We start from the raw sequence: 13,433 nt of genomic DNA, 5'->3' as shown, positions 1-13,433 counted from the left end.
CGAGTGGACACGTGGTTGCTCCCCCCACCATCGCTGCCGTGGACTGTAACTAAGTAGGTGATATATATATATATTTTTTTCCTAAACATTGTTGCATCCAATATTCTTTGACCGTATAACATAATTAAGCGAATAAAATATTTGAAGAATCTCTATATTCAAATAAGTATTTTGGAGTCTTCAATTTATTATTATGTTATTTTTTATTTTATCATTCTTGAATGGAGAGATTTATTATAATTGTTATTATTTTACTGGATGAAAAAAATTGATTTAATTATATTATTTTACTGGATGAAAAAAATTGATTAAACTAATGTAGACTTATTTTTATTTGAAGAATCTCCTGAGCTAAGGACTAAAGGACTTTTCTAAAGACTCTTCAAATGAGATTTTTTTAAATAAGATTTGAAGAGAGAGAGGCTATATATTATTTGAAAATCTTATTTTAAGAGTCTTTTAGAGCCTTTAATTTAATATTATATTATTTCTATCTTATTATTCTTGAAAACAAAGGTGTTATAATTGTTATTCTTTTGAGCCAAAGTTTGATTAAAATAATATAAACTTAATTTTATATATAGAGAGTTTAGGGAGATGATTTATGTTTTTACACATAGGTAAGCAAATAAGTATTTGAAGAGTTAAATTAGAAGACCTTTTTCTTGATGCTCTAACTATAACTTGTTCCTCTAGTTTATGTAGTGGTTTAGCTTCAAAATTAATAGACCCTGATGTTTGTTTACTTCTTTATGAATATTAATAAGAAATTATTTATTTATGTCTCAAATGACCCAGGGCGGAGGAAGTATATGGTTAGAGGGTGCCATTGCATATAAGGAATTTGAAAAAAAATTAGGATTCTATATAAAATATGAAAATTAGTATAAAAAATCTAAATTAACCCTTGCACGCACTTAATCCATAACTTGATATGTTGGATAAAAATGTGATTTTATAGTTCCTACTAGTATTAATGTCAAAATAAAGTCCTGTATACATAAACAAAAAAGTAATGACCGACATCCCAAATTTTTATACTAAGTTTAATCCTAAATAATGTGTCATTCATTAACTGGTTAATAATTCTTTACAAAATTTAAGTGAATTAATTGTATTATCTCACCAACCAATTGATAAATATCACATTTTACATAATTGTTTGAGATAAAAAAAAATGAGAAGTGCAACACCACATAAAAATAAAAATATTTGAAATCTAATATGGCTCCCGTGGTGTTTTACTTTGAGTTCTGCCCTTACAAACGATAATTTTATATTATAGAACCTCTCTCACCGAAAGGCTTTTAAAAAGAGTGAATAAAAGAAAAATTCAAAAGAGCAGAGTGAATCAAAGAAAACTTCAAAAAAGCACAAGGGGATGATAACTCGTGTTCAAACCATTGGGTAATAAAGTTTGCATGAGCTTCATGCAAACACTGCGTGCGAATTAATTTAACGTGTATCCTACAAAGTACTCCTCCAAATTCAAATTGCACACCTCTCATCGTGATCTTTAGTGTTATAATTCACATTATCATCATCATCACCAACTGTTATTATTGCATTCTCCAAAGCCGCTATTGATGACATGCTTGTATGAATCATCTAACCACTAATTCTCTCGAATCTTCCCCACTGGTGGATTGCTCGGTGATCTGTTGCATTAGCGTCTGATTCTACTTTTGTATACCGTGCTCTATCCTCTATGATGAATAGATTATGGATGCATACAAAATTTAATCCAAGGCTTGGAATTGGATTCGATTTCACCATTGTTACGATAAATTAAATCTTGATCTTCCAATATCAACTCCCAGTCAAATTCAGGCTCGATATACGCTGCTGATAGTTTGGAGAGTTTGCATGTATAGATAAAAAAAGGACATAATATTTACGATAAAGATTATTACTCATAGTACTACTAACAGTTACAATTAGATCAACAAAAAATTCTATACGAAATAAAACAATTAATTCCATTTCAATCATCCATTAGTAACAATTAACAAAAATACAATACATTTCCCAACTCGCAAAACCTAATATATAGTCACCTGAGTGGCCCTTATTGTTTAATAATTAATGACAAAAGAATTAAGACATTAAGATCAAAATTTGAAAAGCAACGAAAACAAAAACAAATCCAAAAAAAAAAACACACACACACACACAAAAGACTAGTGATGTGATCCTTGAACAATGCCAGAATCTAGGGATGTTTGCATGGATGAAGGAACCCCGCTCTCCCTATATTCATCAACCCTAACGGCCCTCCCTTTCCGACCAATCACAAGTGGATACGTAGTTGTTTCGCGATTAATCGCTGTCCTGGCAGTAACTAGTAGGAAGATCTTTTTTTTTTTCCCCCTTTTTTTTTCTATATTTTGTGTCCAAATCCTTTTACTGCTGATTAGATTTTTTGAATCGACTCTGACATTACTCAAATGACAGTATATTTTATCTTTAAGTTGTTTTTGTTTTTCTATTTTTCAAACTTAGTTTTCAAATCTCTTATTAGAATAGGACTCTATGATCACCTCCAGAAATTCTACAATGCGTCAAAATTAATATAACCAATTAATATATATATGACAAGTATAATTAAATTTAACATAACCTTAACTTTTATAATAATTTTTAAAATAAATACGCACATTATAGTATTATTTACTTATTTTGTGACTGACATAATACCTTAAGACGTATAGCAGAATTTCTGATTACCTCAACTAATCATGTTTAGTAACAAGTGAAATAAGACTAATTACGAGACTTTCCAACACTAGCTAGTGGTTCTTGTAAGAATCGGGCCCGGAAGGTGATGACCACAAAGGCCTTCCCCTTTAACATTGTTATCATGATCAAAGCCCTCCAATTTCTTCGCTTATGTTTCAAAACCCATTTAATGCCGTGGCATAGAATCGATGCTATGAATGATTGAGAGCACCATTTTCTATAATGAAAGTTCTAAATTACCATAGCCCAATTACTTATAACTCAAAAATCCAATCAGAGAAAATAAATTCGACTGCTAATTTGCCCCAGAAAGAAATTGAACACATCCATTTAAAAGATTTTGGAATTGAATATAGTACAAAGTAAATTTAAATTGGTAATTCCTTTTCTGATGTAGCTCGAGAAAAATATATAACACCAACTGTCAAAATTCTTGTTTCAGTCATTTTAGTCCCTTATCATTTAGATGTTTAATAAGATTAATACAGTAATGCGCACTTTTGGAAAGTTTTCCCAAAAATAGAAAACTCATTGATGACTATGAAAGACAGCTATATCTAACAGATCTGAAAAAACAAAACATGTTATCAATCATCTTGATTAGACAAACAAGATTCTTGCCATCCAACAGCAGATTGTATTGTGTCATTCATAATGCGTTCATTAGAAAGGAGTCAGTCCAAACGATACAAATAGATTTAAACATTGAAGTAAGATACCACCAATTTCAACAAATGGAATCAAATTTTTTGACCAAGCTCCTTGCATGATCTTCAACTTACTCCTCACACCACGTTATCTAAGAGAATCTTAAAAAAAAAAAAAAATGGAAATCCCCCTCCAGCAGTTCTCCTTTCTTTCTTTTCTTAAACAAGATGGAATTTTAATGGGAGACATATCGACGCTGAACTACTTGAAGCTGTAACAATGCATTCTGTTAATGACTAAAAAATCCTAGTGTTGTTGCATAACAACTTCCAACAATTTGTCCAAGCCAGATGGTTGAATAATCTTTTAATGGATACCTCCTCTCCCACGGTAAATTGTTCAGTTTATATGTAACCTTTTTTTTATTTTTTTTTATTTTTTGTTTGTTTTCTATTTACAGAAACATTTCCAAATAACCATGCACTCTTGCCTCATGACTTGCACTCTTGCAATATAAACCATCGGAAGCATGTAGCATTCATCCCAAAATTCACAAGAAAAATTAAACTCCTTCTGTAGGGTGGGGTTCAAGTTTCATGAATTTAATCATGTCAGAGCTAATCTTAACTCTATCCACCTTCATCATGATGTATATTCTTGAAATTTAGTGTAACACTAAGCCATAAATATTATGCCAAAACATTGTAGCACATACCTCATAAACGCAATTCAACAAAACCTTCGAAGCAGTTGTTACGTCACCATAACAGTAGAACTGCTGAACTCCACTAAGGAATCAGAAAAAACACACAAGAACATACTTCACCTACATAAGTTCACTGACCTAAACAAGAACACATTTCTGATTGTATGTTCTCAAACTTGGCCTTCTAGTACCGATCATGACGCCTGACAAAAGATGTCCAAAAGAACAATTAATACAGGGAATCAAAACCGTTAAATAAATAAAAGAATCATTCAAGTACATACGCAATGGACTCTGAGCATGAACAGAATTGGTCCAAGTCATCATACCAAATAACTCTACCTTCGCTGGTTGAATAGTTAATACTGGAAGCATGGCTTTCATAATTATGAACAGAGTAGAAGGTATCCGCCAAAACAAGCGGCTTCAAAATTGTTGACATACAAGTACTAAACCAAAGACCAATGTGAAGTTTGGAAAAAAAAATGCAACTTGAAGAAAGGAAATGGAGAAGGTTCTCAAAGGCTCAAAAAAAAAAACACTAAACGTGAAACAGCTAAAATGCACAGCACAGAAATTCTGATTATATTTTGTCTACTGAATAAAAAAAAATTGAAGTAATTCAAATATCCATTGAATGATTTCCAAGGCACAAGACTCGTATAGATAGCTGGTAAGACTCATGAACACCAGCCAAATTTGACCATCTACAGGGGATACTTGTACCATGGCTTTGCGAGTAACTAACAGCTTAAACAAGAATTGAAGAACTATCTCCAAAAAAGAAAAAAAAATGAAAAAGAGGAAAGAAAATGGGAGGAAAGGCCAAACATCACGAGGGTGATTAAACTTTAATTATGTAGAAAAAAAAAACCTGTGGCGATCATAATCTCTTGAACGTTCCTTTGACCGCGAGCGTGACCTGCGGTGACTTCTTGAATCATAACTTCGGTGGCGATCAGAATCCCTATCACGCTCGCGATCATATCTGCGATCTCGATCATAGTACCTATCACGATCTCGGCTACTACGATCATAATCCCTCCCGCGGTCACGACTATCCCCTCGATCACGATCCCGACTTGCTTCCTTCTCACGATCCCTGCTTGGTTCTCTGTCCTGATCCTTACTTCGTTCTTTCGACCTATTGGGCACAAGACAAAGGAAAGAACATTATTAACGATCATCTTAAAAGTAAATACATATACAAATACCGCAAAAAGGCCACAAGTTACCTTCTATCATCACAGCGATCTTTGTGTTTCTTGTTTCTCTCCTCCTGACAAAACATTTCCAACAAAGTACCGTTGAAAACCCTTCTTCATGACATGAAATACTGCTTGTATTAAACTAGCTAGGATGACATCTTATAAGCACAATCAAGGGATCTTTCCAAGAAACACATAATGAGTACTCTAACTATTTAAAGCATCAAGAATTTTTCTGTTTCCCAAAAAAAGATAAAAAAGAAAATAAAAAAAGAAAGTCAAAACTATTATACCTTAATGAGTTTTAAGTAGTATGAAGAGCAACACAGTTGGTAGTGCTCTAAGTGTACAGGCAAAAAATAATAGTTGGTAGTGCTCTAAGCATACAGTTAAAACAATAATAAATATAGGTGCACCTTAATACATATATAAGTAAATACCAACCACCATAACATACAGAGACATACGTATACTCAAGAGGGGTAAATAACAGCAAGACCTCACCACCATCAGTATAAATAAATAAGTCTCTTGTTGACTATATTCCAGCATTTCAATCACTATGCAGGTCAATTTAATAAAAATTGCATTCGCTGACAAACAAAATCAGAATTTCAACAACAATATGAAACATTATACTTTAAGTACTACAGCATTCAACTAGACCCACTATAAACCATTTGTACTCATTATTAACCTTATACTCTCAGTGATACAAAATTCACATAATTAATAAACAAATGATGCTTGTGCAATCCAACAGTGAAAAGATAAAAAGACTATTAATCATTGAAGTCCTTTTAAGACGAGCTCTAAAATCAAAAAGATTCTCATAGGCCTTTGCAACCACCTAAAGCACAAAATACCTCCTACTTTAAGAAATTGAAGATGCATTTGGCATTCCTATGATCTCCAAAACCAAAAAAGTTACCTAAAACACTGTCATCAATTGAGCAGCAATGAATCACATTAAGTCAACAAGTGACAGAGACAAATGTAGATACCATCAAGTTTATCTGACAAACTTAACTTTCAGCTAATAATTCACAGCCAAAGGAAGGTCGAGAATTGCACAACCAATGATGGACGAAAATCAGAAATAGGTACACGCAGGAAGAAACAACACATTTTAAAATATTTTACATTGCGTACAACAGTTCCTCTGCTTATGATCGCGGCTTCTATAAATAAGGCAGTCCAAGATTAATATTGCAGTAAGCAATCACCTGTCCATTTTTCAAGCAATCGCCTGCCCTTTTTTTAACCCACCTATACCACACCCACACACGGGATGTTACTCATGCTAACTGTTATACATTGATTCCAAAAATTGGATTCATTCAGCACATTTCAGATGTAACAGACCATAGATAAAGCATCTTCCGAGTCATGTACGTACCAATCATATTTTTGATGGTTCTAGAAAAGAATTCTCACTTCAGTGTCCCAGTATCTATATTATACTCAGATGAGATTAGAAAAGTGTAACAATTATCATTCTCCGAGGTTAGAAAAACTCACAGATGATAAACTAACTGAGAATCTCTACAGGAATGTGAGACATTACACCAGTGCCTGAACCATATTCACAATACCAACTTAAGGACATTAAGGAGATATGAAAGATAAAACAGTAAAAAAAACCATTTGAATAAATGGTATTCAGTAGCCAATGGTTCAAAATTAGTCGAGTAGATGACAAAGAACCATCACACTTTCTAAGCCACATAAATAAAAGAAAACTATGCTGAAAGTAGTTTTCTAAGGGGAAATCAACATGCTCAAATGCATCTACCAAAACAGAAGTACAGTGGAATTTCATATCATGAATTTTACCTGAAGCTCTGCTAATTTATCACGGATCTGCATGTAGCCTAGATGAAGCTTCCCTCCAAAATGATCTGCTAAGCGACGATCACTGAAAGTAACAAGATAAATTAAAAGCTTCACTCAAAATATTCAAAACTTTTCATATCAGATAGACTTGTATGGTAAGTTGTCCGATATACTTCTATCCAACAATAGCATGATCTACAAGCATATAAAACAGAAAATAACGCACATTCTTTAGCTGCAAAAGTTATCCTCGTAAAACTGGGCCCAAAAGCCTGCTGGTGACAAGGAGGTATAATAGTCGGGTCAAAAGCTGAAGCACTTGAAACCCCAAATACTAATTCTTCACTGCCCTCAGAAAAGCTAAAAAACAAAATTGGGGTTCCCAAAGACAAGAAAAATATCTTACCTGTCATAAACACTTAAAAAAGCTCCACAGATGTCACACACACGTAGCTTCTGATCAGTCTGAAATAATATTGAAATAAGAATTAATACAAGCTGCTTTTGTACCATGAATTCAAAGTATATATATATCCCACATATATGATTCACTTGCAACCAGAATCATATCACCAAGATTTAGGCTTGTGAACAATAGTACAATAACAAAGCCTTCATGTTCTATATGATAGGAAAAAAATTCCCAGGACAATCTCAAATGCAGCACACAGTATGAAAATACCCTACACAACTTGTTAAAGAGAAATCAAAGAAATGAGTAAGAACACATCTATAAACAACACCCATTACATATGAATAAGAAAGAACTTCACGAGTCAATATATTGTATATCTTACACCCAGATCAGTTTATAAATCAGACAATAAAATGGTAAAGTTTCTGACGCTATTGAAACACACCAAGTAGCAACTTTCAATATTTAAACATGTCATTCAGGCTTTATAGTCTCATTTTTATGCCTTATGTGCAATGTTATGTTCGTACAAACAGTTCGCAAGAAATCAAAACAATTGAGCTCTTGGTTTAAGAGAAGAAGCAAGTATAAATGTTATCTGGTTCCTCTCAGTCCATTCTATGATTTTGATTTCTTTCATTAAATTGATTACTCCAACGATATGGCCCATATCATACATATATGCATGCACGAACAAGCAACAAATGGACTTACAATGCGCACATCTGCAGCAGTGTATTTGGAGGAATCTAGTGTAGGTTCTTGTCTGGCAGGCAGCTGAACCAATTATTACAAATAAGAAGCAAAAAATGAAAAGAGAGAAATAAAGCAACGTTAGTTCGACTCAAAGATATTAAAAATGATGTAAAAACAAGTGAAAGAAAATACAATGAATGAAGAAAAAACTTCAGTTAGGAGATTAGAACCTTCTTAAGTGCTTCAGCCTCTTCCAATGCTTTTTGTGCTTCATCTACCATTCCTTGCTCACCTGATCAACATACAAGAACTTTGAGAACTAAACCTAAAAAGCTTCCCAGCAATGCAACTAATGAATTATCCAGCTAAGAAATTATGTTCGTTCATATTTGCGCAACTGACGCCAAATTTAAAGAACACGAAATCTCAATTCTGAGAAACTGTCATGCATAGTAACTAATTTGCTCTGTCAAATCAATTCTCAAAAGCATTAACCAACAAAGAACTCAAACAATTGCATCAGCAAAACATATGTGATCAAGTTTATTTAACTTAAATTTCCACATCAATAATGCAAATTGCAATCCATTAAGTTTGTGTAACCAAGTAACTTACCAAGATCCTCCGCCTTCTTCAATTTTTCATTTATCATTTCCTGAGTACGAGCATCTGGTGCAGGAATTGGCAAAGGTGCCAATGGTGGTGGGTTTGGAAGGGGTTGAGGCAACGATGCTCTATCTTTATTGAAAGCATCCAAGAGGAGCATGGACTGTTGAAATATGCAGAATTCCACAGGTATAAAAGTCAAAATCTTATCCTATTAGATAAATGAAACATTTTACAAATTCCACAACATGGTAATACAATTAAGCAAACAGCGGTTATGTTGAGATTTACATGTTAGCTTCCTCGACTTTTTTTTTTTTTTTTTTGGGGCTAAGAAACAAAAGATTATATAAATAACCACAAGAGATATTACAAGGATTAGTGGGATTACAAATCCACAAAAATATGTACAAGTAATGTTGGTTTCTTTACCCTAAAGAAGCCAATGATACCTGTTTATCAGCTCTTTTTGTTCTGAGTTCTTCTACCACCTCCAAAGCTCGAATCTTAAGATCAGTCTTGCCTTCATAATCTGAATAATTAAAGAAAATATCTCAGCACATACTATAAAAAAAAAAAAAGAAAAAAATTCGTCCCATTTGACTATAAAGGAAGCAACCATATTCCGAGAAAAATTTGAAGAGCAATACGGTGAAGAAATGATCCATCTCAACAATTTCACAAGATTGTTCATATAACACCTCCGTATTATTTAATGCTTAGATATATAGACAAACTCTTAAACAACAAAGATATAACTATCTATTTTCTGTACAACTGAACATTTTTGAGTTTTGACAAAACCTAACCAAAGTGCACCATCCCATATACTGGACATACGTAACTAACAAAACACACGCACATGCGAAGAACCAACTAATTTGCAATTGGACTACACCCCAGAACCAATTGTCCTATTAACAAAATGGTTGTAAATTTTATCCAACTGCACAATAAGCCAATTATAAAAGTAGAAAATCAAAATCAACTGAGGTGTAACTAAGAACTCATGAATGCAAAAATGTTAAAACAAACACAATAGACAATTGAAGAAACTATCACATACCTACAGATGGAAGAAGCGAAAGCAGTGTAAAATACTAAAGAGAACAAAAGAAAATACCGCAAACCACAGATAGATAAGAAAAAGACTGCAAAATGAAACAAAGAGATGCCTATTCTATCTTCAATCAGAACAAAATATGAGATTTAAAACATACAACATTTAAAAAATCCCATCCGGCTACATAGGTCAAAAGACATATGTCAGTTCAGATGTCTGTTACCATATTGATCAGCTTCTTTCAACTTTTCTTTGATCTGTTTTGACAACTCAAGAACCTCTGGAGTCTGCAAAATCAGGAAAGAAAATAAGTGTTCAAACCAAAAGGTGACCAGAAGAAAATTTAAAAATTACAAAGACTCGATCGATACCTGAGTCACCTCCGAGACTGATATAGCAATAGCAGCCTTTGCATCGTCATCTTCAAGACGTTTAAGAGCTCTACCAATTTTCCTATCACACTCAACAATAAGTCTATCAATAGCATCTTCTAATTCTCTGTCATAATTATCAACGCCTTTTGCCTTGGCTTCTTCATATCTAAAAACAGTTAAGGTATTTCCCCAAAACTAGTAATACCAGCCAATGACATCCAATTTGAATTAGCCCTTTAAAGTCCAAAAGTTAACCACCATATCTTTAATTTTCACTAGCAGACATTTGGCAGTAGCATTCAGAACTTTGCAAGATCACCTGAGTATTCAGCTCAAGGAGTAAGGCGGATTCCACAAAACCTATCCAACTTTTAAGACATTAGCAATAATAACCCGCAACTCAAATAGGACTCAGCTAGTTTAAGTATATTTGTCTTATTGAGGAGCGAAAATGAAGTTGATTAGCATCGTAGAATTACTAGGACGCATTTAACTTCCCAGGGTCTGAGTGACACACGCTTTTGAGAAAACATCTAAATCAGATTTAGCATGTAGGCTCAATTAACAATTATAATTACCAGGTACAAAAATAAAATGTGTCTCAACAACTACTGGTAAATTAATCCACTGTCTAACTGCTGATGCTGGCACATAATTACTTATGAAAGATGTGCTTAACATAGAAACTACTATATCTAAGGGCTAATGCTCCAGCGTTCAATTGGCAATAACACTACTGGATGTCTCACAGCTGAAACCAGACCCCCCATTCAAATGCTCCATGCATTCTTTCTTGTATGTTAAATTAAATCATTATTATCTTAAGTTGAGCAGAAATACAGCAGTTTCAAAAAATAGCATATGACTAACGAGATATCACTACAAAATTATTTAAAAAAATGCTTGTAAATTTAGAGCAGTATGAATTATACGACGCCGTAATTGTGAAAGAGGATACTCTTTTCGCAACTGCAAAGAATGAACCTTCGGACATGGCCCCATATCCATTTTCTGTGAAAAAAAAATTAGGGTTTTTAAATTTTTTTTAATTAACAGCAGAAATTAAAAATTTTAATTAAATTAATTACCGTTAATTGGAAGAGCTCGTGAGGGCAAAGTCCGGCCAAGTAGAGACGGCAAACATCGCGATCGTAGTACTTGCGATTAACTTCTCGTACGTCGCCGTTTCGATTGGCTCCCATCAGGACGTCTAGTTGCTTCCTCATTGCGTCCATTTTGTCAGAATGAGAGTCGAGCACTCGAGACTCAGAACTAGGGTTTGTGAGCTTTCGAGATTTTGGAGTTAATAGACAAGACCCAAGAGCGACGAAGAATTTTGGGGGATTAAGTGTAAAATTGAGAGTAAAATACTAAAATTCGAGTTGAATTTTTAAGTTGACGTATCTGTCCTTAGGGTTTCATGAATTTGCAGGATGAGCAGTTGCAATAAAATTTTAGGTACTGTTTTGGAATTTGTATTTTCTAAGAATAAAAATGAGAATGAAAATTATATTTTATATTTGTTGTATTTTGAATTTAATTATGAGTTTGTTATATTTTTTGTATCTTATATTTTAAAATTAAAAATAGTAATATAAGTTCAGTAGACCTAATTGAAAATAATAAAAATAGCGAGTATGCGTTCGGTAGTACTATTTTCAAAAATAATTTTTACTAAATATTTAAATCAAATTTATAGTTAGAAATAATTATTTAACTAATACATACACGAACATAACATAAATTATTTAAACAAACTAATTATAAAAAAACACATGATGATAAAATTTTAGTATTAGCATTAATAAAAAAAAATTTACATTGTCATTATTTTTGCACTGTAATTAAGATATATATTACAACACATATGATTTAAACAAAATATTTATAAAAATTACATGATAGACATCATGCATTATGTGTCTCCTCCACAGAAATACTTGACATCAGGCAACAAAAATTCCTCCACACTGCTGAGATCCTCAACAAATTGTGCTTTTGATTCCAAATTAATGAACTGGTTGGACTTACTAGCTAAATGCGATATGCTAACTCTTCCCTGACACCTAATGTAGTTGGCTACAACTTTCATCTCTTCCTATAAGATGTATATGTATTTTCCTCTATCATCCATGACATCAGAAAGTTGTCCTATTCAAAGAGCAAATTCACAGTTAAATTCCTTAGCAAGCATTTTACAGGACATAGCTCAATATCATAAACTAGAGATGGCAAAAGAATCCGGGTCCGGTCCGGATCCGCAAAGATCTAGAAAATTCGAATCCAAAAAAATTTAGATCTGCATATTAAAAAATGCGGATCCGGAGTTTAAGAATGAGTATCCGCACGGATCCGGATTAATTTTAATTCTATTATTAATTAAATCAATTTTTATTGGAAAATAATTAAAATATATAAGCTAAAATTGCAAAAACACAAATCTAAAATCCAGTAACCCTAAAAACACAAACAACCTCGCGGCCTTGCCTGCTCCCTTGCTCGCACTCAGCCTCACGCCGACAGTGGAACACGCACGACTGCTCCTATGGCTCTGCTCTCGCCTAGCCTCATCGCATGCTCCCTCGTGCGGCTACTCCCTTGCTTGCCCTCAGCCTCACGCCGACAATGGACATCGGACAACTGACTAATGCCTCCACTACTCAGCTGCTCCTAACCACCCACAGGCCACAAGTGGCCGAACCTCACCTCGCACAGCCACAAGCAACTGAAATCACTCACAAATGGCCAAAATCAACCCTTGCTCCCCACCACTCACAACCGGCCAAAATAAGAAACACAAAAGGTGAGCCAATTGCCAAGCCCACGCCAATTAGTTTCTAACGAATCAATATTCATATTTTTAGTGAATTAATATGTAAAAGCATAAATTTAGTGAAAAATCATGCCTGGACCTTTACGAATTAGTTTAATTTCAGAATGGCTTTAATTACTTTAATTAGGTTTTTGATTTAATTACTTTAATTTTTAAATTATTGAATTTTAATTTTATGGATCCAGATATCTGGAATATCTACTTGCATCAATTGCAGATATTACCCGTATCCGGATGTAAAAGTATAAATGCGGATCCAGATCCGGATGCACCTACATCCGGATTCGGATCTGAATTTTGCCATCCCCA

The 13,433-nt window shown here is 33.6% G+C and overlaps 1 protein-coding gene across 6 annotated transcripts; it reads right to left on the bottom strand.

Moving 5' to 3' along the window:
- Positions 1-3,901: 3,901 nt before the first annotated feature.
- LOC102608140 (uncharacterized) lies at positions 3,902-11,648 on the bottom strand. Of its 6 annotated transcripts, none has more exons than XM_006480393.3 (13): positions 11,380-11,643; positions 11,250-11,302; positions 10,289-10,457; positions 10,141-10,204; positions 9,307-9,386; positions 8,864-9,017; positions 8,479-8,540; positions 8,267-8,329; positions 7,544-7,602; positions 7,138-7,219; positions 5,329-5,372; positions 4,968-5,237; positions 3,902-4,296 (listed from the first exon to the last, which is right to left on the bottom strand). In XM_006480393.3, the coding sequence occupies exons 1-13, from the start codon at positions 11,524-11,526 to the stop codon at positions 4,278-4,280; spliced, it is 1,266 nt and encodes a 421-aa protein (XP_006480456.1). In that variant the 5' UTR covers positions 11,527-11,643; the 3' UTR covers positions 3,902-4,277. The 6 variants fall into 6 exon arrangements, 1 of the variants encoding a protein (XP_006480456.1); XR_008055684.1 differs by lacking the exon at positions 3,902-4,296 and adding an exon at positions 7,364-7,412 and having other exon boundaries at positions 5,184-5,237; positions 11,380-11,648; XR_008055686.1 differs by lacking the exon at positions 3,902-4,296 and adding an exon at positions 7,364-7,409 and having other exon boundaries at positions 5,184-5,237; positions 11,380-11,648.
- Positions 11,649-13,433: the final 1,785 nt, after the last annotated feature.

The sequence above is a fragment of the Citrus sinensis genome, chromosome 6 (genome assembly GCF_022201045.2).
Source record: "Citrus sinensis cultivar Valencia sweet orange chromosome 6, DVS_A1.0, whole genome shotgun sequence".
Taxonomy (NCBI): domain Eukaryota; kingdom Viridiplantae; phylum Streptophyta; class Magnoliopsida; order Sapindales; family Rutaceae; genus Citrus; species Citrus sinensis.
Note: the sequence above shows the minus strand (reverse complement) of the source record. Positions and strands in the feature narration are given on the sequence as shown.

Coding starts and splice junctions, on each gene's coding strand:
- LOC102608140 (XM_006480393.3), bottom strand. CDS start 11,526: ATGGACGCAATGAGGAAGCAACTAGACGTCCTGATGGGAGCCAATCGA. Junction 11,303..11,379: donor ACGAGCTCTTCCAATTAACG/GTAATTAATTTA, acceptor TTTTTTTCACAG/AAAATGGATATGGGGCCATG. Junction 9,387..10,140: donor GAAAGAAGCTGATCAATATG/GTAACAGACATC, acceptor TTAATTATTCAG/ATTATGAAGGCAAGACTGAT.